This window comes from Ammodytes marinus, assembly GCF_949987685.1.
Source record: "Ammodytes marinus genome assembly, chromosome: 20".
Classification (NCBI taxonomy): Eukaryota; Metazoa; Chordata; class Actinopteri; order Uranoscopiformes; family Ammodytidae; genus Ammodytes; species Ammodytes marinus.
Window position 1 is genome coordinate 8449038 of NC_137224.1, and position 26565 is coordinate 8475602.

The following is a 26565-nucleotide window of genomic DNA, read 5'->3' on the forward strand; positions in this document are numbered from 1 at the left end:
CTGCCTGTTTATCTTTGATGCTGTATGTGTGAGGGGGTTTTGTGTTCCTGGTTTGAACAAAAGCACTGCACTGCAAAGGCTTGTGTGCATTATCCCTCCAAATGCAATAGATTACTGCATAGTCGAGGTGGTTTGTGTGTACACTCCTCTGTGTACAAAGTGACTCGCATTGAGCTATCGAAAGCTTTAAGAGGAGAAATGACCAACAGTGAGTCTGATGTGGCAACCCTGAGAAGTCCTTTCTTTTCCCAGTTTCCTTTGCTGCTCTCTCCAGCACGACATAGGGAGACAGGGTTAGTGAGTGGGCTGCTGGCTCCAGTTGGTAGAATGAATGCTATAAAGGGGTGCCTGTAGGTCAAGGAGCCTGTTGTCAGATAAAGTCACAGTACAGCGCAGGGCCGGGCTGGTGAAATAAGGGCTTCCTCGGCTATTCATGCAGCCATACAGGGAGATTTATTGCACCCAGTGGTGAGGCGTTGCTACAGAAACCTGGGAAGAGTGAAGTGGAAGCACGAGTGTAATGCCCCTTCTCCAGCCCTGTGCATCAATACTTTAAACCAATATACAACCTAAGTCATCAACAGTTTAATAAGAGATTTTTTGGGGAAATGTGGTTGTGAAATTGCAATTGGTTTTTTTAAGCCACTCTGAAAGCTTTTAATTATTCATGGTGTTATTGACGTGGCCCTTGTTTTGGTGACAAGAGATTCTCTTGTATGGGTAATCTAACCAGATTCAACACTCATGTTTCCTTTGGATCTACACCCTTTTGATACTTAAAAACAGACCTAAAAACCTTTCATTAAATGTAAATAAAAGATTGCAGATGAGCAAATGTATTTGATATTTACATTGGTACTTTATGCAGTATTTGTATTTTTGTTTAATTACTTCAATGACTAAATCAACATTTCACAACTTTCATTTAAATTATATGAACTACTAGTATGTCATGCCTCAGTTTTATGCATAACATCTTGATTGTGATTCAGTTTTATTTAATTGTGTTAACAGTTTTATTTAAATAGATATCATTTCTAGTGACCTTGAATGTTACTGAACAATTCCAAAATGTTCCCTTTTTTCCCTTCCAGCACTTACAAAATCCAGCAAATTTCCAAACGGCAGCGACAGAGTTGCTGGACTGGTGCGGCGACCCTCGCGCCTTCCAGCGCCCCTTTGAGCAAAGCCTGATGGGATGCCTAACGGTAAGTCACCAGTTATGACCCCCTTTCTGCAGTCTCACACTTGGAGGTTCAAGGACAATGAAAGGGCCGCTAAAACAACTGCTGCATTGGCTCTTTCCATAATTCCCTGCGGGATACCAGGGAACTAATGTTTAGCTGCCTGATCTTCACTGAGGTCACTGGAAAATAAAAAAAGCACTTCACAGAGTAGAAAATACTGAGATTCGGTCACCTCTCGGTGACTCCAGTTACACTTTGTGCTGTGGCTCATGAAATCAACACACTGGAACATGAAAAGGAATGCAATGACGCCCCCAATCCACAAAGCAATCAGTGTACATAGGGAAGTACAGTTACTAAGCCTATAATTCCTTTACTTAAATGCCAAGAGGCTTTTCATTAATTAATTGAATGATTAGTATCCAATCACATGAAAAAAAACATACTTGCTCCTTTTGAGACGTAGGAGTATATTTTGAGTTGACAATGTGACACGAAATTATCGAAATATGTTTATTTTCACTCAAAACCTAAATACTATTGTACTCGCTCTCATGTCAAATGCACATTTAAAGGGAATACTCCATAAGTGTATCACTTACCTCTGGTTGGGAAAGGTTTGCAGCAAGCTTGCTACTTCCTGGAGGACTACCAACTACCAATTTGAGCAAATGTAGCTAGTTACATGTAACAAATATGCAGCTAACTGCAGTAGCAAAAAATGGACACTGTCCGTTTAACCATATTTTTTAACAAAATAGTATGACACATACTGAACATTCAGAAGGGGTTTTATCCATATACTGTAAAGACCAATAGGCCTATGCCCTAAGTATGCAGCCTATGTTGCTGGTACAGCATTGTTATGTTGTTATGTGTCAATGCAAACAGTTTTTACTAAATGTGGGAATAACTGTCTGCCAGGTAAAACAATGGATGGACTGCTGGTGTATCACTCACGTTTGACCACACTGTGCTTTAACACACACATTTCCATAGTGCCTGCAGCAGAAGATAAGAGATACATATAGCTCCCATTGGGTGCAATTTGTAACCCTGCCGAGCAAGCAAAGGAAAACCTGAGATTTGTACTCTAGCACCACAGTGAAACCGCTGAGACACATCCACTCCATTCAAGTGATTGTTTGTGTTACTGCTTTAATGTGCAGCAGCAGGTGCCTTTTCCTCCATTTTGCCAACTCAATTTGTTTCCTGCCGTGAAAATCTCAAGGCTTTTCCTTTTAGTTTATGTGCTTGTGCAGACCTTAGCATGAACCACAGTTGGAGGGAGCACAGAGCATCTGATGTGATTGTGAAATTACCCGGTCTCAGACTGTAATGGTAAACACTTCAGCCCAATGCCTCCATGTGTGTGTCTCACTGCTGCCTCTGCATTGGCATAAGTTTGATGATGTCAAACAGGTGGCTACATTTTCTACAAACAGCTAAATATTGTCAACAGAAATTTGCGGTGGTAAAAATGAACAAGAATGAGATTTCTTGAAATGACACTACAAATCAGGCCACTATGAAACATTTCCAATCATAATTGAATTGAAAAAGGTTCAAAAAAATGTATTACTTTGGGGCGTCTCTTTCTGTGTCTTTCTCTCTGGTATCAATATGCTTATGTTAAGGCCAATGGCTGCAATGTGCACAGGCTGCAATGTGTATGACTGTTTGTTGGTGATTTCAAAAACTAGACCACAATCTCAATGAAATTTGTCCACAATAATAAATATACTATTGATGCTAATTTATTGATATCCGCCCGTTTGTACAATGTTAACAGTCTGCTGCCTTCTATAGCCCCACATATAATTTGTGTTATTCACGCCGCATGTCAGCCAAGTGGCAGAAAAAAAACAAGAAAAAAAAAGGAGTTATGACCGTATGGTAGACCTTTCCCCGCCACAGCTCCACTAACCGTGTGCAATTTCAGTCCTGAAATTAGAACTACTTGTTGTGACTTCTTACACTAGAATTACCATTTAGCAAAATGTCCCCTCACAAGTTTAGATTGTAATTAGACAGCCTATGCTCGTATATCTTCTTTCTTAATGGGAGATTCCTATAAATAAAGGCCAGATATACATACTCTGTTTTGGTGTCACGTCAAGACTATACTTACAGGAAATAATGATACGGTGCAGGGAGCAGTGCTCAGCTGTACGACCTCGGGGCTTGTCTTGAACTTCAGAGTGTGACAGCAGGATCGCGGCAGCTATGAAAAAAAGAGGGAAAAGATGTGTGTCTCTCGTGAGGCACGTTGGTCCACACACACACAGGCATGAGTATGTCCTGCAGGTCTAAATGTCCTAAGCGGGTGTACTCTTTGAGCTGATAATGGCGATGGTAAATCAAAGCAACGTGTGCCACATAAGGGCTGATTTACATCACCTCCCGTGGCATGTGGATGTTTCCCTTAATGTTTCCTCTCCGTGGGCACTGGAGGCCACGTTTTCTCCTCGTCTCTAGCTGTCCACCGACTCATATGGTACTGATAAAGTTGTAGTCGCTTTATCCTTTAGGTTAAACTGGGTCTTTGATGCTGCCAAACGACACTCTTATGTAACAGTCACAATCTGGGGAAATGTCAAAGACAACATGCTAAGTCTCTTTGATGAGTTTTACGACCGGCGATGGGGCACTGTATTCAAAGCATGTTTTCTGAAATAATCTATGGATGCAATGATATATCTTTAAAATCTTTCACTTCGGCCAAGGACATTATGTAACCATTCCTGTTTATTTGCGATGTGTACGACTGCTTGCTAGTTATCTCAAAAACTAGATCACAATCTCAATGAAATTTGATTAAAAAAAAAACATTACAGGATGTAGAAGTCATGAGCTTTTTGGCACGGAGCACTTTGTACTTTTCTTTGCTGTTAATTATCCAATAATGGAAATACCATTTGTGTGACCTGCTCTCTATTCATAGAGATATAACAGGACAGAATGGAAGTATAAAGATAACAATTGAGTTGAGGTAATAGTTGAGTTATTTTTTTGTCGGTCGGTTTGAAATAAAACAAACTCTTCAATTATCCACAGATCCATAAAGCACGTCCCTCTTCTCCAGTAATATCTTCTAAAATGCATTCACTGACCAAGCTTACAGGATCATAATATTTACGCAATGTCAGGCACAAGCTAAAGTTTCCACAAGAAACACCATATTAAGAACACGCGTCATGTAGTTTTTTCCCCATCAGGAATGAGTCTCAGACCATAACAGAATAGACTAACTGACGCTGTCGTTTGTATTCAGGTGGTGAGCCGCGTAGCAGCACAGCAGGGCTACGACTTGGACTTGGGCTACCGGCTCCTGGCCGTGTGCGCTGCCAACAGGGACAAGTTCACTCCAAAATCAGCAGGTAAGAACCAGAGTTTTTTTCCTCAACCACCGTCTCAAGCCATCTGGCCAATGCCGGCCCCGACTGGGCACAAAGTTCCTGTCTGCGTTCTTGGCAGCATTTCATGATACACACACACCCAGTGCTAGTAAACCGTAAAATATCCTGTTACTCCAGAAAAAGCACTGTACATCTAAACTGTATTGGACAGCATTTCCAGTATACCAAAATGGTCACCGGTATGTTTTCAATTCATGTCATTTAAATTTAAATGGGGTCATCAGATTCTTGCGAAGATTAAAAGACACATGAGGATCTTAGTTTATTTTATTTTATGGCTCTGTCTTTTGTGGGAGGGTTTCAACAATAATAGTTATGCAGATAATATCTGCGTAGATCAAATCTCCCTTTCAAACTTGTGCACAACATTGAGAACTACAGCCTCGATTTGGTGTCCTCTCTGGAGTTTTTAGACAAAGTGTGTGCAGCAGTAAAATCCATTTGTCACACGTCGTGCGACAAAAAGAAACAACCCCTACTACTGTATCAGTGATGATGAGTTCCTGTTTTCATACGGCACCGCCATCTTGGCGCGGTGATGGATAGTCGGGACAGATGTATACTGCTAAATGTTGTTATCAAGCTGGCGAAAAAGCATGCTGAAGCGAGATGGGAATGAAGATGTATAGGCTGTCAGCAGCACGCAAGATAACAGGAATATTTTGTGCTCCTTTACGGTTCTTTGATTTGTGTTCTCCACCTGTCTTGCGTTACGAGGAAAGCAGCAGGGTTGTGCAATTGCTTCTGTGCTTCTCGGCCTCTCCGCTGGGCAGCTCTGAAGTCGACTGGGACGTTAAAGTTGGAGCCCACATATTGTTTGAATTTTCACTTGTGTGTGTTTCCCTTGTCTGATTTATGGCATCTCTGCTTATATGCGTGGTAATGTGAGGCTTCAAATCACGCAATGTCACTCCCATGTCAGCCACAGGGAGGAGAATCAATCTCCTGCCCGCAATTAACTCCCTCTGCCAAATGTTCTAATTCTACTTAATGCTTAATCAAATCTCAGGCCCTACTTCATGGGCTTAGATAAGTTTGCCAATTGATTCTCTCTCTGAATAATTTCCTGCAACAGTAGTCATTTGGAAACAAGTTGTGGAGGTCTAGGCAGCATCCCAGAGTGCATTTCATGGACAATTATGTACCTGTATATGCATGAATATTTTTGAGAGGAGAGGCCCGTGGAAAGAGGTAGAGAGAGACATAGAGAGAGAGAGAGAGAGAGAGAGAGAGAGATATTAAATGGAAAAGCGCTGAGGAGACATTTCTCCTGCAAAGCCCCAAGAAGCTCTTTAGAGTGGAGGCCCCAGTCGTGGACGAGGTTGTAAAGGCGGAGAGAAAGCCCTCCCTGGCAGCCGAGGGGAAACAGCTCTTAAACAACACTCCCGCGGGGCCCCAGGGGCAGGGCCCGCTCCCCAATATCCAGAGGGGCCCGTTGCCGAGAGACGGGGAGGGGGGGGAAAGGGGAGTGAGTCACATGATGGGGCCAGCATGGCGGCAGCAAGTGAGCACTCATCCAACAGACGAGTTAGTGTCCACAGATCACTGAGGACAACAAAACTGAGAAGATTGATTATGTCAATTGCATTCACGCCATCGCCAAACGACTTGACACAAAGTTGATTAAGCCTATCAGCTCCACAAAACTCTCTGTATTTCTCAGCATGGCTTACCACATGTAGATGTGCCAACAGTGTTGTTGTAAATACTTTGAATTCTTTATGGAGGCAACAGAAGTTACGCACTATAGCTTTAAGTCTGTGCGTGGACATGGGATTCAGTGCAGTGTGATTTGCAGGCTTTTGTTTGGACGATAGTTCATTGATTCAAATCTGAGCATTGATGGGATCAAAGTTATTTTTTTCTTTTTTCTTGTACACATTCTCATTCAAACGACAGTCTTTCATTTGTTGCATAACAAGCTTTTTTTATTGTCCCGGATGCAGCCAGCTTGTTCTACTTCTTATGTTCATCCCTTATCCCTGCTAACAAAAGGGGCTTGTGTTGCCCAAACCCTGGGAGTTCTCTTAGAGGAAAACGGTGAACTTGGAGTTTTTAAAGCCGAATCTTACACCATAAAAACACTAGCCTCCTTATTCGCACCATGCATCTTGTAACCTATGAGATCTCCCGTGCTTACGAGCGTGGCTCTCTGCCACGCCGACCATCAGGTCAATGGATAAGCGCTCATCAGTAAATCAGTTTAGGTGTCCCATTTTAACCAGGGCTAACTTGTCTTGGCTCCGACACATGCTGTGGTCAAGCAATAGCATTTGTCATATGTCATATAAATTCCTCTATTCGAACATGGGGGGATTTCGAGCGGGGGGGGGGGGGGGGTGGATTGTGCTGAGGGGAGAGTTGATTTCAGCAGTGAGAAATCAATGTTCACAGTCAATGTACAACTGAAAATGGTTGTAGCTTTGACAAATGTACTCATCAGGAAATGCCTCCAACAGTTTAAGACATTAGTGTGTACATTATTTTCACTTAGGAAGGCAAAAACTCAAAGAAAGACCTTGATCCTAATGGCACTAGCCATACATTTCCTCTCGCCTGAGGAACACTTCATTATCACCTCCTATCGATTGTATCAGTTAACATGTATCTGAATTGCAGCAAAGTGAATCGTTTGGATGATGTCTGTTGCTTTTTGTTGTACATTAATAAATGCCTCCCCAGTAGAATGGACATGGAAAACTCTACACAGAGCGTGATTCAGTGAATTGCATTACTGACCTCTTCAATGGATGTACTCAGGGGGATCGGCCAGTCGTAGTCCTTTTTTGCCTTCTTTTTGCAAGCGTCCCACAATGCAATGGGGGAGGGGCGTATGTCTGCTATAGTGGTGACCTCTTTGTGAATGAGATTAGCCTGCTCTATTAATCTGTGATTTACTCGGACTGTTTTACCGCGGGGCGAAGTCACGCACGTGGAGCCGTGTCAACATCAAAGCCGAGCGGATCACTCGCTCAGTGTGGATAAACTCATCAGGGCCTTCCCTTCTCTAACTCTCTGGCTCAACACAGGGTTACAGTACTATCCCTGTTAGGCCTATTTCAACGGTGTCACTCACACCCCTCCTGCAGGACCGCGGTGGTTCAGTCCGGTTCGAGAGAGTCGACAAAACGCTTAATCACAACTTCTTCTTTTTTTTCCCTCCAAGAGGGTCAGAGAAGCACATTCCTAATCGTTTGCGCCTCAGCAAGCTCTTGGAATTCCTCAGGTCGAAATAGTGAAAGGAGGCACCAACTTAGAAGAGTGGTTGGGTGTTGGTGGGGGGGTTCAGCCCCTAGAGCCGTTCATTCTCTCATGTAACAAACGCCTGGTAAACCAGCTATTCAGCAGATAATTAGTTGGGCTCTGTCAGGCCCGTTTGTCTCTTTGCTCGCTTTACACTTGCAAGGGTTTGTTTTCGAGTTTGATCAGCGGACGTCGTGGTTTTGTGGTTAACAGTTTCAGCGTGATTAAAACATCCAAGCAACAAGGTTTTATTTTTTCTTCTCCTTTATCCTGTTTCATCTTGTTTAGTTGGTTTAAACTGTGAGACTCTTTTACCGTGGGACTTGGACTGGTGCTTCCGTTTTATCCAACAGGTCAAGCATGAGGAAGCAAAAAGCCTGAGTAGGAGGGGATGTTGTGTTTGCCTGCAGTTTTTAGATAATGAGTAACTGCTTCATATTGAAGAAAATCTACAAAGACAAATTCATTTATATCTCTTAAAGTTTGAAAGTTTGTACCAAGAGGGCTTTTATATATTTAAAGAACATGACATTCTAAACTCTTCAGCCCGACAAACCATATCAGCATTTAATATCAAGTACAATACACATAGTAAATATTAAGTGTAGAAGTTAGAGCTTTAGGAACATTTTAAACAGAGTGAAGACTTGGAATCAGACAGAAGATAAGAGTTCATTCTATTTAAAACACAATCTACTCTCCACAAAATCCAGTTTGTTTCAAAGTCTACTGAACGGTTTTATAATTTTCTTCCATTTAATGGAAAATGGGGAAAATAGATGAAATTCTCACTGATTTCAACAGGGATAAAAACAAAGACATTTAAAGTTGAGATCAAGTTTGCCATGAAGCTTTTTTTGTACTTAATGAAGTGGTTGAATTCTTTGGTTCGCTAGAGTGATAAATCTCCTCTACACTGTAGTCTGAAGTGCTCATCATACATTCTTTTTTCGTGCCTTCCAGTGAAGTGGCACTTCAAGACGAGGAGGTCTCCGACTCTACACACTATACGGAGGTCAGATAAACACACACAGCGCCTGTAGGGCTGTAATTTCTCTTTCCCGGAGCTTTCCACACTAAAATCTGCTTCAGCATATAGTTTAGCTGCGGCTTTTCCTAAATAGAGAATAATACAGGCGTCTAAAAGGCGTCTCTTGGTGGTCCAGAGAGACCTTGTTTGGCTGTCAGAAGCAAGTTGATTTGAATTGTGTAGAACTAAGGATCTGTAACGAGATTTAAATGCAGACTTTATTTTTTCCCTGTGTGGAAGCTTTATTTCACATAGTGGTGAGGCTGCCGCTGCTATCATTTGTAGTCCAAATAATAGAGATATGAGTGTGACACAGTTGCTGTAAATCTACACCGTGTCCACTTTGGACAATCTGTGTGTGTGTGTGTTTTACACTGTGTGATTACTGGATGTGAAGTCCTCCGGGCGGCCATGATTGATGTGTCAACTTGCAGTAGGGGGTGCAGGGGCTGTAAGTCACCTGACGTGCGCTTAGCTGATAGTAAATACCAGGAGAGCAAATACAGGCAAGAGAGAGACCGGAGATAAGAGCCGCTCAGCTAGACAGTCCTGCTGCCTCCTTTCAATGGTGGCTGTCGCTGTTTTTGTGTTTTTTCTTGGCAGCAGGGAGGGGGATTGGTAGCATCCACATCTTCAGTATCTCAATCATTTGAAAAATTCTAATGTTTGCATATTGAAATGAATTCCCATTGTACCTCGGGTGTCCTATTAAATGCTTGTGATTTCACGTCAACCAATAGATTGGTTGCACTAATTTAACACCCCCAATTGACTCGCTGCTGGATGTGTGTGAGTATTTCTTTATTTGCGGATGACATTAGACTCTCTTTCTCTCTGGCTGCCTCGGGCGGTGTGTCTGTCCACAGTTTACATGTTTTATATGGGTGTCATTATTTATCCCAAAGCTTACTCAGGCTCATGTGCTCCTGAAAAGGACAAATGTGGTCTAATTGGCCCCTCCCCTATCTGATTCCAACCCCTCCTGCACTTTGGGGAGCCACAATAACCCAGCCCCCTCCTCCTCCATGCCACTAAATTACAATGACTAGTTTGACGGATTACGTCGACTGTATGCAAATAACTTTTTGGGAGGCTGAATGCGCCGCTTAAGTGTACCCACCTGAGCCGTTTCTGTCGGCGCGTTTCCGGCAGGACTCCCACCAAACGTTGCTTAAAATTGAATTGATTGAGGCTTCTTCTTTTTTACTCGTTGCTCTGGACGTGGGCCAATATACAGGCTATAGTCTAGCACATTAGGCACCACCCCCCTTTGCAGGTTTGAAATGTGAGCTGCCTGCATTTTTTTCCCTCCTCTCTTCTCCTCTCCTCTCTTCCCTCCTCCCCTCCCCTCGCCCTCCCCACCCCTCCCTCTCTCCCTTCTGGCGAAGTGGCTGTGGCTGCTTCTGTGTGATGTGTGTATTGGGGAGAGCAGGCAATGGATCACTAGACAGAAAAAGAAGATACATCAATAACTGCTGCATACATCCGAGGTGAGGAGATAAGCATTTGGTTTCTCTCTCTCTCTCTCTCTACCTCTCTGCCTGTCCTCCCCCCCACCTCCTACTTTTCCTCCTCCTCTCACTATGTACCCCCCCCCCACACACACACACACTCTATCTCTCTCTCCCCTCTCTCTCTCTCTGTATTTAACCCTCTACTGCTGCAGAAGCCGGCTCCTTTATTTTGCTGAATTATTTGTGGGGATTCGTACCTTGCTTCCTGTCTGACCAATAACATCAGCGTGTCCTCTTAAGCTGTTAGTGCTGTATGAAGTTTCCTTTTCTTTTTTTATTTCATCCCCCCCCCTCTCTCTCTCTCTCTCTCTCTCTCTCTCTCTCTCCGTTTCCCTCTCATTGTCTCTGGGGTATTTGTTGCCTGAGTGCAAAGAAGCCGGTGGCAAGTACAGCAGGAGCCCATTAGAGATGACTCCCATCTGTGATTGGTTTTTGCCTGCGAAACGGAGAGAGCAGCCATGAATAATTGATGTGTATTGTGCAGTCAGTCACTGGACACGCAGGGAGAGAGGAGAGGAAAACACAGAGAGAGGGAGAGACACCGAGAAAAAACGAGGGAGGGAGGGAGGGGAGGAAGAATGTTAGAGAGAGGAGAGGAAGGTGGGAGGGCTAGATAGAGAGAGAGAGAGAGAGAGAGACACACACACACAGAGAAAGAGCTTTAAAATAGCTGCTGCTGGCTTCAGTATAGTGCACAGATTAAGGCTGCCCTGTATCGCCTTTGTTCTATTCTGCTGTTGCAGATTTGTGCTCAGAAGTGTTTCGAGACACATGAGTTCCCCCCTTTTTACTCGGTGCAGTGAAGAGTGAGAAATAAGCAGGGGGACATTGCCTGGGTTTGTCTTGTTGAGATGCGGGTGGCATTCTAGACATGGATGGGAAGGGGTTGGGGGGTGGAGAGGGAGCCTTTCGTGAATAGGACAGAGCATGCGAAGCTGTGAGCTGTCAAAAGGAGGAGACAGCAGTTAAAGAGGGCTGTGTTTGCAGGGGGTATATTCAGTGACAAGAAGGTGGATCTGCCGCCGCTATTGCTGCTGAGAGGAACTTGTGGGGAGGGTTGGTATAGGTAGGTAGGTGGGTGGGTGGTTGGTTACAGATAGGAGTGGGTTGATTCTTGCTTTGGATGGCGCAGGCAGGCAGGCATGTTGCCACGTCTTAAACTAACGGAATGGGGTTTGACAGTCCTATGACGACAGTGTGCCTCGCAGCACCCGGCGCGATAGAGTTGCAACAGCTGACTGCTGCATTGGTTTGACCCACTTACGGCTCACACAGAAGGGGTCAAAATGGCCTTGATTATCTCTCCGAATCGCGCTGACCTACTTGGGGGCGGCATTTTTCTTTCTCCAGCGAGACAGTTTATCACACCCCGCTCCCCTCCGTAGCACACACAGCACCACCAACCAAGCAGGCTCACTGCAGAGCCTCCTTCCACCTGTGTAGTAATTTGCAGGTCCAAGTATTCACTGATTATCAAGGGTCCAGTCATGTCTACTGGGGCGCCAGGCAACAGGTGAGATCGCTAAAGCACCTGTTTTGTTCATGTTCAACATCAAAAGAAGTCACAAAAATCTAAATATTTTGCACATGAAATACTCCCTGGCTGTAGGCATGCCAGGTTTGGAGTATTCAACCCAAAAAGTATTGAAGTTTCTACGAATACAGAAAGTCAGCTAGTATAATTCTGTCTTCTATTGACCTAACTTGAGTATTGAATTGGCACGTTAGTTCCTTTGTCGTTCACTTTGCTTTCTCTCTCAGCCAAGAGGGGCTCTGTTCAGCTGTACAGTAAAGTCCTGATTTGTGCAAATATTCAATGTTTTTAGTTTTTTCCTGAAATGTGTCTGTGGAACGGTTCCCAACATGCTAAGACAAGAGAAGTTTTGCAACAGGAGGTGTTGGTTAAACAGGTGTCTGGCTTGCTGGTACATTACCCGTCACTTCCAACTATTCATTACTGTTGTTTTGTCGGCTTCAGTGAATCTCTTGTTCCCTGTATTGGAGGAACAGGAGCGGTGTATGCCATTTGTGTCCTTATTGCTGAACTTGTAGGGCTCTTTCCGCGTGGCTTGTTAATGAAAGAACACTCAGCCATAAGTAATTACAGGATACAGCTTGTTCGCACCTCTTGTTATGATCATCCAATCAAAGCCAAAATAGGAGTTTCATTCAATTTTGATAACATCGAATCAGCCAAATAATTCAATACCAGGGGATGCCTGTCACAATCAGTGATGTTATTTACGTGCTGTTGAAGCATGATGACACCAGCTTTTGGTTTGATGTGATGCAATTGCATCAGTTGACCATACCGTTTTCTACTGTCAGTGTAATGTTGAAGTTGGAAAAATAGAAATATCCTGCATATAACCTTACCGATGGAGATATGTGTCCTTTACTGGCTAAAAAACACACAATCCGGGAAAACTAAGGCTGAGTTGGTGATGAGCGATGACCAATTGAGCGAAGACCAGTGTTGGACGAAGCTAAAGCAGCGCATTATAGGGGCATTAAGTCATCTATGACCGTGATCGCAGCAATACTCGAACAGCATTGATAGAAGTCTGTCACAATCAATATTAACGTGTTCTTCTTCCTCACCTGTAACTGCTGGAACCATAGTTGTCTTTCATTGATTTCTGATCAGACCTTGTTAACTACTCTAAAAATGCATTCAAGTAACATTTTGAGCAGTAGCAATTGAGAAGAGTTGGCTCTTTTAATTAGCAGATATCCTATGGTGACATATCTCCGTGGTCAACTTATGATAATAATAATAATAATAATTTTTAGCAATTTTTTAAGTTTGAAGCAGGAATACCATGATGTGATAGCCAGAAATGTCTGCATTTCATGTTGTACCATGACGTAGCACAGGTATTATCTATATAAACTTACAATTCCATTACATCAACTATTTTGCTTATTTCAAGCGCAGTATGTAAGTATAGTAAGTCATATTCCAATGTCTGTCATTTCCTGAATATCTTAGAAAATGTTTTGTAAAGTACAGTAAAATGTAAAATTTGAACCCTACAGAAACCAGCTGCTGCAGGAGGTGTCAGTCTGACTCAGGTACTTGCTGTGTGTTGAAGTGCTGCACAGGAAACTCATACACATTGGCTGATTTCCGACCAAATCATCCTCATCACGGTCTTTACATTAGGGACTGTGCCGTCATGGCATGACATCAGCTGTGCTTCTTTTGGTTGGTCATTTAGAAAAAGCTACATGGCTGCTGTTGTGTCGTCTGTGGGATTTTATTTTTTACATACATTTTTTATTTAAAGTATGAAGCATGTCACGCACATTTTTTAATCATCTTGCCTGCATCATAGTTCACTTTTAAGTTCTCTGCGGTTCATTTGAGCCATTAACAATCTTAATTTAATGCCTTGTTCCTCTTGGTTATTTGATTTTTTGTATCTATTATTATCCCGACCCATCACCACCCACCCTCGCTTTAAGTAAACTTGGACAACAAGCGTAAATGAGTATATATCCGATTAGATTTCATATACATGGTAAACACATGCAACATGAGTTTCAGTAATGGCAAAATGAAATAAGAAAAACAAATACAAATGTATTTGATGTGTAAAGATTCTGATTTGAATGAAATGTATACATATGGAAAAATGTCCAGAGTCTTAACTGAGACATGAGGAATCAATCAAATTACATAGAATAAAACATACAGTGTATATTTAAAAAAAGACACCTATAATGCCAAATACATCTTTTTTTAAATTATGAAAATACGCATAATAACAATGCCTTAATCCAATTTGAAGGAGTAGGATTAATACGTCAAAAAATGCAAATTTTCTTCTAAATGTATATTGTTTTATTTTATTCTGCCTTAGGCCATACATACTTTGTGTAAAGAAAAGTCCAGTTTAAGAATGATCTTGGCTTGTGTGAAATAGATAAGCTCTGAGAGATTCACTGTTTTTCTTTGGCCTGAGTCTTTGACTCTTTTATCATTAGACAGCTCTTAATTCGAACCCTGCGCTGTTGCACATATGGAAGACTCTAATGAGCCTAGAGGGGTGCTCCTCCAGGGTCTGCTCCTACTGTATCTCTAAAGGGAGACTTTGACCCCAGGCCCACTGTGAAAAGGTTGCAGGTCAATCAACCACCAGCATATGCCGCCGTGACACTACCGGCCCTGCCCAGCACCCCGAGGTGGGCACTAGTCCGGGCACATCTGCTCCGTGCCTAATTAGTATCATTGTAGATGAGGGCTTAAGGCAGGGCCTTCGTTAATAGCAGCCTGTTGCTCGGGGAAACAGTCTGGCTCCTGTAAGCCGCTTCTTTGCAGGTCTGCTCATCTGATAATCTGGTTTCAGAAGTGCATGGTTAAAAACACAGTGTGCTGGGGCAGCAGGCGTCACAGTGAAGTTGGCAAAGCTTCATAAAACTAATTGTGGTCAGGTTGAAAGGGTCACGAGTTGGACAATTTGAGCTTTTGTTAAGATCTGTCTTGTCCAAGCGAAATGTGATTGTTTATTTTTTTTTGTTCCCTATTTCCAAATCATGTGTGCATTATATTTTTGCTAAACATTTTCAAGTTCAAGCTGGCACACTTTTTAGGTTTGATCTGATGTATATTCTTATTAGATTCCACTTATTTCTATACAGTATAAAAATCACTCAGAACACTCTCATATTGTCATTTAGCAATCAACAGTGAAGTTAAGTTACTTTATTAGTCAATGGTTGGTTACATTGAAATTTATCTTTTCGCATATCCCCTCTCAAGTTACCACACTTCAGAGTGGGTCAGAGCGCAGGGTCGCCACAGTTCAGCGCCCCTGGAGCAGTTTGGGGTTAAGTGTCTTGCTCAAGGACACAATGGTAGAGATGGTGTGCACAGTAGTTATAGATATGTAACTGTACACATGTACAACCTTTTAGAGAAACCAAAGAGAAAGCAAGAAAAATGTGCCAATTTATTATACTTCAAGCTGCATTTTTGATAAGGTGACTGACCAAAATGCTTCTTGTTGATCCATACACTACAAAAAAATAATAGAAATGGATGGTCAAAATTCTAAAACACAATTTTAGAGGTTTGCAAAACGGTAAGCTTTGAAGTGAAGAAGACGGTTTTCAGTAAATGCGATAAAACATAAACCCCTGCTGGGGTCCTTTAAGAAATCTCCCAAACTTGACCTCAAAGGCTCTAATATACTGTTTACACGTCTGAATTGAGACATAAAGATGTTGGTTTGGAAGGAGTTTTGCTCCCAATCAGCTTAGTGCAGCAGGGGCCGACATACAGTAACAGCTTGAAGATTGAATGTTGAGTCGGGGGAGATGTTTGGCTTTAATGCACAAGGAATTAATTCTCACCGGGGGGTTAAAATGCTATAGATTTCCACCTTCGTGCTTTACAGGGACCCTGAATGGCATGCCCTGTTTTTAATGAAGAGATTTGTCGCGTGTGCCAAGAGAGATTATCTTATGAAACAGTGGCCTGCTTAGACGGAGGTTTGGTTCCTGTGTAACCATGACCAAGAAATGTCAGTCAGAGTGACGAAATCTGCATAAATCATCTTGAGGGTTGGGGTGTGTATTGTATCTGGTTCCAGTTGGTACTCAGTGCTCGTGCCAAGTGGGTTTCTTTATAGATATACAGTATAATCTTTCCCTTGAATCTGTGAACACAGATTTGATTTAAGTGATGAATATCTTCATATATCTTTGAAACCTTTTGTTTTTATTTAAGAAATCCTGCATTTCTATACGTCCATAGATAGATAGACAGACTTATCTTTTTGTCTCTCTGTATGCCAACTGTCTTATCCGTCAGAAGTCTTGAGTGGCTTTTGATTTTTTACAACAAAGAGCGCAGGATATTCAAACAGCAAACCAGAAACACCAAATCTGCTGCATTTTTCAGTTTTTCCTTGTGTCGCTTGCCTCCACATGGCCACATATGCTCGTGGCCTCGGTAAAACCTTTTTGGCATGAGTCCAAGCGTCCCCCACCGCCCCGCCCACCCCCCACCCCTCCTGTTCTCCTCGCCGGATGGACATGGCACGACATTGCGGCCATGTGGCCAGCAGGAGGCTGTATTTAAGCCGGGGCAGCTCTGAAATGGGCCATAAAGCCTAGCCAGCAAGTCTGGCTCCCCATGAGGCAACGGGCCTAAGTACTCATTGACAAGACTCCAACATCCCTGACTTTTCTGAGAGAGAGACAGAGAGCAGGAGAGGAAATAAGGCAAGAAAAAAGCAACACAGCAGACATATATGAGGTGCAGACAGGAGGCAGTTGTCTGGCCTAGATAGATGGGCTGTTTTATGACCGTTAGTGCTAATGCTTTCAGTCCACAATATGTTGCTGCTCTCTCGTACATCTCCACTGCTAACCACTCACTTTCATTGTTTTTCTTTTGTTTCTTTTGGGTTTCAGCTCATTCTCACTCGACAAAGTAGTTGCTTAAACTGCATATATTTAAGGGCCCTCTGGGTAAATATGTCACATTTTGATGCCACATGGCAGCCACCACGACATTCACATGTTCCCACTTCACACATCCTAGTTCCCACTTCATCGGCCTTCTGAAAACATCGCTCCCCCTGAAATATGTCATGAAAATGACTCGCCTGGCTTTTTATAAAACTCTTTGCAACTGAGCTAATGGAGTCAGTTTACAGACTTAGGTTTTACAACACCCAGTTCACACTTGCTTCCATGCCCAAGTGTTAGAGAACTTAGAGGCTGACCGGTATAGAGGCTGACCGGTATGAGCCTAAAATGTGCACCATGTGTTGAAGACGGTACTGTATAAGCAGCACAGCTCTGTCATAGCTTGACAGGTCCGTAACCTGTTATAAACGCTCCTTTTTTAATAGAGTGCGTGATTGACGAGGCGCTTACATTTCATTATTAAACTGGCATCGATGAATAATTTGTGGCATCTGTGAACAGACAAAGAGAGGGTTGATTCCTGCCAGGCGGGCATCCATGGCTCTGTGGCGACTGTTTTTTGGAGAGCCGCGAGGCAGTTTTGGAGATGATTTATGATTTAGCCGGTAGTTTACGCTGGGTACTCTGGCACCGACAGGGCTTTTTTTTGTAAGCAATGTCATAGCAACCAGTTATTCGTATAGTTTTCCATATATAAGGAGGTAAATCCCCGGATTTTACAGTTCCGGGAAGCCTTTTACGAGGCACATAAGCGAGAAAATTATTTGGCAAAAAAAACCTAACATGGTTGTTTTGCATGGCCTCTTGGGTGCTTTCAGTAACCAGGGATACCAAGGCTCCCGTAGACTCTCTCTTATTTTAATTGACTTTGGCCTGCAGGAGGCTTGTGTCCATTCAAACCTTTCTGGGCAAAGAGGGAGAGAGAGAGGGAGAGAGAGAGAGAGAGAGAGAGAAAGGAGGTAGGGAGGGATGGAGGAACAGAGTGTGAATAGAGCTCCCTCAGAAACTAAAGAGTACAGCCCACTAGAGCCGTTCTTGTTAGTTTGCTCTTGGTCTTTGTTCTCCTTTCAGCCCTTCTGGCTAAATGTGTTCAAACAGGCCGTTCGGGGGCTGTGAAAATTTCCGACAGGTTTATGGCGAAAAAATTGGACTTCATTTTTACAGTTGGTGTCAGAACAAGTGAGGAAGCACCGCTGATAATGCAAGTGCGATGTGATGGCTGTGGGTGTGTGTGCTGTGCTGCATGTTTGCGAGAATGTTATAGTGACCAAGCCATGTGGGACGCTGCCAGGGTGGGAGTCCAGGGTTGACAAGGGAGCAGGTGTCTATTAGATACAGAGCAGAGAGGGAGGCGGATCATAAGAGCTCTTGGCATCTGCCTTACCTGCTGCCCTCCTGCCAGTAAACGGAGGGTAAAGAGGGAGGGAGAAATCCAAGAGAAGGGGAAAATGTTTTATGGCAGGCAGCAAGTGAAGGAGATACTTTTTTTAAATGGTAGCCAGCCAATCATATCATTTCTTTTTAGGGTTATCCTCTCCCACATAAACTAGTCACAATTCATAAGTGGTTGGGTTGCATTTGCCCAGGTAATGGGTCAGCTTACCCATGGTAACCTAATTAAGTGGAGATGATTGGAATTGAACTTTTGGGCTCACATAATTGAAAAATCAACATCATATTTGTGGAAACAATGCCCCCCTTACTATGGATAATCCAGAGAACATAAAACTGGCATACGTTTTGATTTATAGGTCAGCATCCACTGCAACACAAGACGGATGTATTGTTAGTCAGCCTATAGTCACAACAGTAACTGTTTTCTTCCACTCTGTGAGGGGAGTGACATTGGGAAAGACCTGCCTCATGTTGTATTCACTCTCAACCATCTCTATCTGTATCAGAAACCTGAGAATACAAGCAGCACAAACTTGCAGTGCAAACAACCAACTTGTAGGGAATATGAGGTAGAAACAGAATTCTCCAAGACTGATTTCACAAAACATGGGCAAATCAAAATGGCTATAGACGCCACTGAACTGAACAGGTAAGGGAAAAAATTGGGTTTTGTAATTTGGTTTGAACTGACCCTTTAATCCAGAGTCCCTTTTCCTTTGTTGGGGAGAAAAAGAGAATCACGATATTTAATCAGCACAGTTTATCTCCCTGCGTCCTCTGTGTGTGTGTGTGTACGGTGAAAGGTGGGGTGGGGGAGCATCATCGTCGGGGAAGAGCATTGAGCAACTGTCGGGGAGGCAGTCCACGTCATTTGTCATGCCTGTCCCCGAGGGCTTTATGACAGGGAGTGAAGCTGGAAGCTGCAGGCCCTGCCACCGAACCACCCATCCAGTCCCAGCAGATGCGTTTACCGCCCTTTTCGCCGTGGCTGACCATCAGGCTGCACAGCTGAGCACCAGAATATCAATACGGCTCAGACTTCAGCCACGGGGCCCCTGGGACTATCTACAAGGCAAACAGGATAGGCTCCTCTCCTTATGGAAGACAGAGAGAACATTGCCGCCAGGGAGACCAATGTAAACAGATGCTCTGGTTGCAACCAAACGGCAGTTTGATTCACTCCCGAATAGTCCTGATTTTTGAAGAGCTATACCCCTTAGACAGTTATCACCAGTTTTGGTGATACCCTTCTCGGGTAGAGATACAGATGAGTCTATTGAATGACTGTCTGTGGGAGGAGAGGAGACGAAAAACAGTAATCCTTTTGTGTTGATCATCCACACCGTCCTGAGAGATGCTTGGCTGAAGACAGGGGAGGAGGAGGGAGAGACATGTGAGGAGTAACGGCTTGGTTTGTTCCTCCTCCTGTCATATGAAACCTGAAGTTTATCCTCTGACTCAATGACAGAGTGCCTCTCCTATAAACAGGTTGGTGCTCAGCGGAGGTGGTAATTTTGTGTGGTGATAAGCCCTTTATCTAATGGTGGGGTAGAGTAATTCCTTCTTAAGTGGCAGCACCGCCGCTTCCCTCTCCCTCTTCTCTATTACTCTCTTTCTCTTAGATATGTATTGTCATTTCTCTGCTTAGCTTAACGCCGTCGCTGTTTTTTGTCCCGCGGCTGTTGACGCCGGCCTCGGTGTGAAACGAGGATACCGTCCCCGAAGCCAAACGGCCTCGTGGTGGCACATTTAGGGGATAAATTGTGGAGACATGTTTATCAACATGGAAGAAGTGCAAGTTACCCCTTGTTGGAAGAGAATAATGGGACCTAATTGAGCTGTAACATGCTGGCTGGATGCCAGGTCCTTGAATTGAAAACTCACTCCATCAGAAGGGGGTCTGGGGAGAGGGAGGGTGCTGCTTGAAACACAGTAGGACGTTCTAACATAGACGTGAAGCCTGTAAACCTTTTAGCCAAGCTTGGATCCTGTTGTGTTTGATTAAAACTAACCTGCAAATTTGCGCATCTACCTGCGAGAGTTGTGTTTTTCTAGGAGAAGAGCACCTGGGAGGCCTATTGCAGTCAACCAAAGTGTGGTAAAGTCAGAACAAGCCTCTGGAGGTACAGCACAGCCTGTCCTCCTGGCACCTGCCTTGCCAAGAACAGGAGGAAAAAGGAGAAAAGAGAGGGAGCATCAGCGGGTTGGAAGGAGGAAAAACCCAGCTGCCTCTGTGCCTGAGCCCCGTGCTGCTTTTAAAGGAGTGGGAGGGAAGGGAGGGGGAGAGAGAGCGGGAGAGGCAGGGATACTGCTGGCACCATCTGTACATGTCTTTTGTATTCCAGCCCTCATCTTTACACAGAGTGAGGCTGGTGTGCTCGGTGTTCAAATGAAAGGAGAGGAGGTGCCTTTTGGGGTGCAATGCACTGAGAAGAGGATAAGAGGTGTGTGTGTTTGTGTGTCGATTGCTGGGATTCAGTTTTGTTCCCCTTGGAAATTTGGCTCACTTAGAGAGGACATCTTGTGTCCTATTTATGTTACCTCTGTGTGTGTGTGTGTGTGTGTGTGTGTGTGTGTGTGTGTGTGTGTGTGTGTGTGTGTGTGTGTGTGTGTGTGTGTGTGTGTGTGTGTGTGTGTGTGTGTGTGTGTGTGTGTGTGTGTGTGTGTGTGTGTGTGTGTGTGTGTGTGTGTGTGTGTGTGTGTGTGTGTGTGTGTGTGTGTGTGTGTGTGTGTTAACATAGGCTTTTTTCTTGTGTGTGTGTCAGTCTCAGTTTGCAAGCACTCATGTGTGGTCAAATCTCTGGGTTGCCATGTTTGTGATGGGAGTCAGAAGCTTTTGTTTGTTCCTCCCTCCCATCAGCCCCATTAGCCTGATCTCTCCTCTCACTGACTCACTCAACCTTCTCTCTCTCTCTCTCTCTCTCTCTCTCTCTCTCTCTCTCTCTCTCTGTGTAATATATGCTGTGGCGGCCCGTCCACCAAGCAGGGTGGATCTGCCTGCGAGGACAGCCTGCACTGTTTGCTGTCATATTGACGTGGCTTCTTTTTTTTTTTCGTTGCACAAACCGCAGCTGAAATCACCGAGCACTCTGTTTCACCTACCCGCCCCTCCCTCCCTCCTTCGCTGGCTCCTCAGACAGCCTAGAAGTGTTGTGAATCATAAGAGGAGGTGGCTGCCCTGCTCTTTCATTGAATCCACATTCCCGTTCTCCTCTGACGTTGCAGAGAGACAGAGACAGAGACTAGAAGGAGGCAAGGGAAGCAAGAGGGACGGGGGAAAAGGAAAAGTGAGCATTTTGTAGTTGGCACAGTACAAAAACATGCACTGCAGATGAAAAGCGTATGATTCGATCAATTGTGCTCTGTGGTAGCCAAACCTTACCAAACAGTAGGTTTAAGGAAGGTGGACAGAAGGGAAGGGCTGGGGTGCCATCTGCAGGCCCAGAGTGAACCCTGGTGGCCAGGAGCTGCAGTGACATGCTGGATTGACGCTTGAGTCTTTTCCGTTGCAGCATAAAGGTGCTATGTTTTGTTTTCGTATTGTAAGATGAGTTTTGTGTAGTGTAGGTGGCACCTAGGAGTTGCAAGAAGAGCTGCCCCTCACCTGGCAAAAATGTGCAAATAAGCATTTACTACTTAGAAATCTGCTAATCTTTTTCATTATTTGCGTACCTTGCATTTTCATTCATTCTCCCAGAGAAAGTCTTAGTGTAATTTTCCAGTAAATAGTTGTTAATGAAAGTCCAATAAACACAAAGCACACCATAAAAAAAGATAAAAGTTCCTATTATTCTCATAAATGAACTTACTTACGGACAAAACTACAAACAGACACAACTGCACTTGGAAAAAAGTCTTACTTTTAACTTATACACATTCTTAAATTCTGCTTAAAATGTTTTCAGTAACATTCCTTTTATTTTTTTCTCTGCCTATGTTTATATGTTAAATGTTTCATTGTTAAGCGCACTGACATACTGTACCGCCGATTGTGTTTTGAAGTTCTTTGCACTGATTTGTCATAGGCTACTTTAAGATTGTATGCATCATTTCTTTCAGTCGGGCCATTGTTTTTTTTAACTGTACGTCCAGATGTGCACAGAGGCTTCTGTTCCTAAGTTGTTGTTTTATCTTCCCTCTTCTTCTCTCATGATCAATTTTTGCAGGTTATTTTGTTGTTGCAGCGCTTGCAGTCGAGGGCTGTTACCTCTGCAGTTATTTCCCGCAGGAGTCCGACAGCACTGATACACTCTTGTTTGTGTGGTCTCTTTCCAGCTCTTCTGTCCTCATGGTGTGAGGAGCTTGGACGTCTCCTCCTCCTCCGTCACCAGAAGAACCGGCAGAACGAGCCTCCAGGAAAAGTGCCCATGCAGCCCCCCATGAGCACCATGAAGCCCACACACGGCCTCTCGCACGGGTCAGTGTTTTGCACCGCTGCGCTTTTTGGCATGTGTGTGAAATGTGTTTTGTGTGTGCGTTGTTGGGTGTGTGAACAGGCAAACCTCTCCACATGGAGACTGGTGTTCCCTATGAATCAGTGGCCAGAAAAAACTGCCAGACTAACGGCTTGTAGCACAGTCAATAGGGACGAACAGAACCTCACCACCCGTTACACGTGCATTGATAATTGCAACTCTGTTTGTGCATTTGAAGAGGGACAACATGCCTTTATTTTTAGAATCCAACAATAACACCTTTGTCCTTTGACCTGTCCTTCAGCAGATGCAAATGTACTTGCCACCATACTGTACAAGTAAATATTTGGCAAGTGATGCAGAGCACATTTTGTTTTGCCTTGTTAATGCGTGTTTTTTTGTCCATTCCCTGCAGTGATGGGTCTTTTCCATATGACTCAGTTCCCTGGCAACAGAACCCCAATCAGCCTCCAGGTTCGTTGTCGGTGGTGACTACCGTCTGGGGTGTGACCAACACGTCGCAGAGTCAGGTGAGATCCTGTACCTGTCAATCAGAGTCCACTCAGTGTTCCTGAGTGGACTGCATCAGATAGGATTACATTGTTGTAGCTTTTAGGTGCTACTGCAGGAAGTCTCCTCAGGGGACTGTCCCAAAATGAAATTCAGAGGGCTTTTCTCTTAAGTTCTGAAATCAGTTTCTCTAAAGAATAATATCTTTGTTCCAATGCAGTTTGAAGGTTTTTGTGTTTAAATTTAAAACGAAATATTTCAGTTTTTTACAAGTTAATTTGAGTTCCATCATTCAATTTGGGTTGGTAAAAAATTTGTGTCATCTCTTGGTACCCTTAATTTAGTTGGTAACAGCTAAGTATGCAGTCACACTCTTGGCTATTAAAGTTAAAGCTACATTTACACATGTTTATTTCTCTGTATGCTTCTGTCCAACAGGTGTTGGGGAATCACATGGCCAACAACAACAATCCCATGAACCCCGGGGGAAACCCTATGGGCTCAGGTATGTCTGGTAACAATCCTGGGATGAACTCCCCTCAGTTCCCCGGCCCTCAGCAGCAGTTCCCCAACAAAGGCAACTCCAGCCAAGGCTACATGCAACAGGGCATGTATGGGCGACCCAACTACCCTGGAGGAGGAGGCTTTGGTGGCAAGTAAGTGGACAGTGGGTTAATACTGGCCATTGCAATGAGTAAAATTGTAATTCTTATGATTATTTGAAATTATAGCTCTCTTCCAGCATTATGGTCATTCCCTTATTGTGTCGCTGTTTGTCATAGTTACCCTGGAGGGCCTAATGCCGGACCTGGAGGAATGGGCATCCCTCCACACTCCCGTCCTCCTCAGGACTTCGCCCAGCCTGCCGCTGCTGCCGCCGCCGCTGCAGTTGCTGCCGCTGCCGCCACGGCGACCGCCACTGCCACCGCAACCGTAGCCGCCATGCAGGAAACCCAGAACAAGGACATGAACCAATACGGACCGGTAGGGCGAGACAAACCACTGATAGCAACTGTGTGTTAATAAGACAAACGATTGTATTTTTGTGCACATTACACACTACTTTTGGAATCTGTTTTTGCTCAATTACTTTTCCTACTAGAATAAGGAGATGAGAAAAGTGGATTTAGGGGTATTATAGAACAAGGCTAAATCAATGTTATAGGTAAATAATTAGCCAAAGGAGTAATGGAACCAAATGGCCATTTAAGCTATAACAAAATCTTTTCAACTTAAGTTCCTTTATGTTTTCATGTTTTTTTCCAGAGCGTTTTGAAATTAATGTTTGTCTCTTGTGATTTGTAAAAGTATCTTTTCACTAGCAAATTTGTCACATCACCAGTCAGCTCAGGCTCATTGAACTCATTTTGTCTTCCAGATGAGTTCCTCTTTCCAGATGGGACCAAACCAGACGTACAACAGCCAGTTCATGAACCAGCCAGGACCCCGTGGCCCTCAGTCCATTCCTGGGAACATGGGCCCAGGCATGAATGCATCCAACATGAGCGGTCCCCCCATGGGAATGAACCAGCCCAGGGGTCAAAGCATGGGGCCTTTTGGGGCCCACGGCCAAAGGATGCCCCAGCAAGGCTATGCAGGACCCCGGCCTCAGGGCATGGGTATGCAGGGCATGAAAAGGCCGTACCCAGGGGAGGTGAGTGGATGTAGTTAAACACTTTAACCTTCAGGTTTTGGCTCCTTTGCTATATTTTAAATATATGTTTGTCGTCACTGCATCCACAGCCAAACTATGGTGGGCAACAGTATGGACCAAACGGCCAGTTCCCTAACCAGCAGGGGCAGTACCCCACGCCCAACGCCTCGAGGCCGTTGCCGTCCCCCAACTACCCTGGCCAGAGGATGCCAGGACAGCAGCTGCAGGGCCAATACCCGCCACCCAGCGGTGCCATGGGACAGTACTATAAGGTGCAGTCATACTGCTAATCACCAAATATTTGATAAACCATTTGTCCTATTTTATAATGTTCTCAGCAGATTTTTGGTACAAATAATCTGTTTTGTCAAATTACAGCAAGAGCCACCTTTTAATGGTCAAACAAATAACTTCTCTGGGAGTGGATATCAGTACAGCCAGGGTAATATAAATGGGGTAAGTCCATTTTCATATGACTTTTGTTTCTTCACATTGTACATTCTCTTGGTTGTCCTCTTTCGTAGTCCCATGACAATTGAATTTACTAATGGATTGTCTTCAATATAGCCTCCCAGACCTGTGGGCAACTACCCTCACTCGCCAGTGCCAGGCAACCCTACTCCTCCAATGACCCCAGGAAGCAACATCCCTCCATACCTGTCGCCAAACCAGGACGTGAAGCCACCCTTCCCTCCTGACATCAAACCAAATATCTCCTCTCTCCCTCCCCCTCCAGGTCAGTAACTGGAAAACAAATCTTAATTTTCTAATCATTCCATTAAATGTTCATGGTCTTCTAAACCATTCTTCTTCTTCAACTATTTAGCCAACCACAACGAGGAGCTGCGGCTGACGTTCCCAGTGAGGGACGGGGTAGTCCTAGAGCCCTTCAGGCTAGAGCATAACCTGGCTGTCAGCAACCACGTCTTCCACTTACGGCCCTCTGTACACCAGACGCTAATGTGGAGGTAAGACTTCAGGCCCAGAATCAACAAAGAGTACATTTATCTTATTTGTGATACAGTAGCATCCGCTTGTGTCCTCCCTATTGTCAGTTACTATTTAAGTTATTTAAGGTCTCTGCAAACAGTTGCCATTTCATATAGGCTTGTAAAGACACTTACCTTTCCAACGAAACATTTTCTGGCTCAATTGTGACAGTCGACATGGGAAATGTAGCTTCATATAAGAATCCTGTAGACAAGCCCCATTGGGTAGGTTCCTCTTAACCTTTGGAAAGCAGATTGAAAAGGTTGTGCAGTTATACCGTCTGCAGCTGAGGTTTATTTTAAAAATCCAACCGTCGCCACTCCCAGCTAAATTGGAGAAGGTCATTCATGCATTCATTTTCTATGATTTCTATTATTGCAGTTCCTTTTTACTCCCCTCTCAAGCAAAAGTCACTCTCACGCCCAGAGATTTATCTTGAGAATTTATTCTGGCGCCAAACAGTGAGATCATATTATACTTCATTTAGCCTCTGACCACTGTTGGTCTGTTTGTTTCAGAATTGACCGTTGTAGAGTAAAAAAAACATTATGGGCCTAATGCTGTAGAAATAACAGCCATGAATTCTTATTATTATACATCGTATGACGGGGATGCATGTGACCAAGTGCCAAGTGACTCAGATAAGACTTTTAATTTAACATCAGCAACTATTTTCATGGTGAGTAAAAAATGACTGCTGATGTCCTCAATGTTCCACAGAATGCTCCTTAACACAACCTTATGTATATGTGTCGGTTTTTCTCTGT

At 43.9% G+C, this 26565-nt stretch overlaps 1 protein-coding gene across 2 annotated transcripts in view; it reads left to right on the plus strand.

Moving 5' to 3' along the window:
• Positions 1-26565, plus strand: part of LOC307267364 (zinc finger MIZ domain-containing protein 1-like) — a 109513-nt gene that overhangs the window by 76612 nt on the left and 6336 nt on the right. The window contains exons 4-15 of one of the 2 annotated variants that reach the window (XM_080049677.1): positions 1095-1208; positions 4462-4567; positions 13433-13468; positions 22505-22646; positions 23060-23174; positions 23593-23810; positions 23937-24138; positions 24533-24808; positions 24898-25080; positions 25187-25264; positions 25376-25544; positions 25635-25776. In XM_080049677.1, the coding sequence (XP_079905803.1) occupies positions 1095-1208; positions 4462-4567; positions 13433-13468; positions 22505-22646; positions 23060-23174; positions 23593-23810; positions 23937-24138; positions 24533-24808; positions 24898-25080; positions 25187-25264; positions 25376-25544; positions 25635-25776 (1781 nt within the window). The remainder of the gene's footprint in view (positions 1-1094; positions 1209-4461; positions 4568-13432; positions 13469-22504; positions 22647-23059; positions 23175-23592; positions 23811-23936; positions 24139-24532; positions 24809-24897; positions 25081-25186; positions 25265-25375; positions 25545-25634; positions 25777-26565) is intronic. The other variant, XM_080049678.1, reaches the window with a different exon arrangement.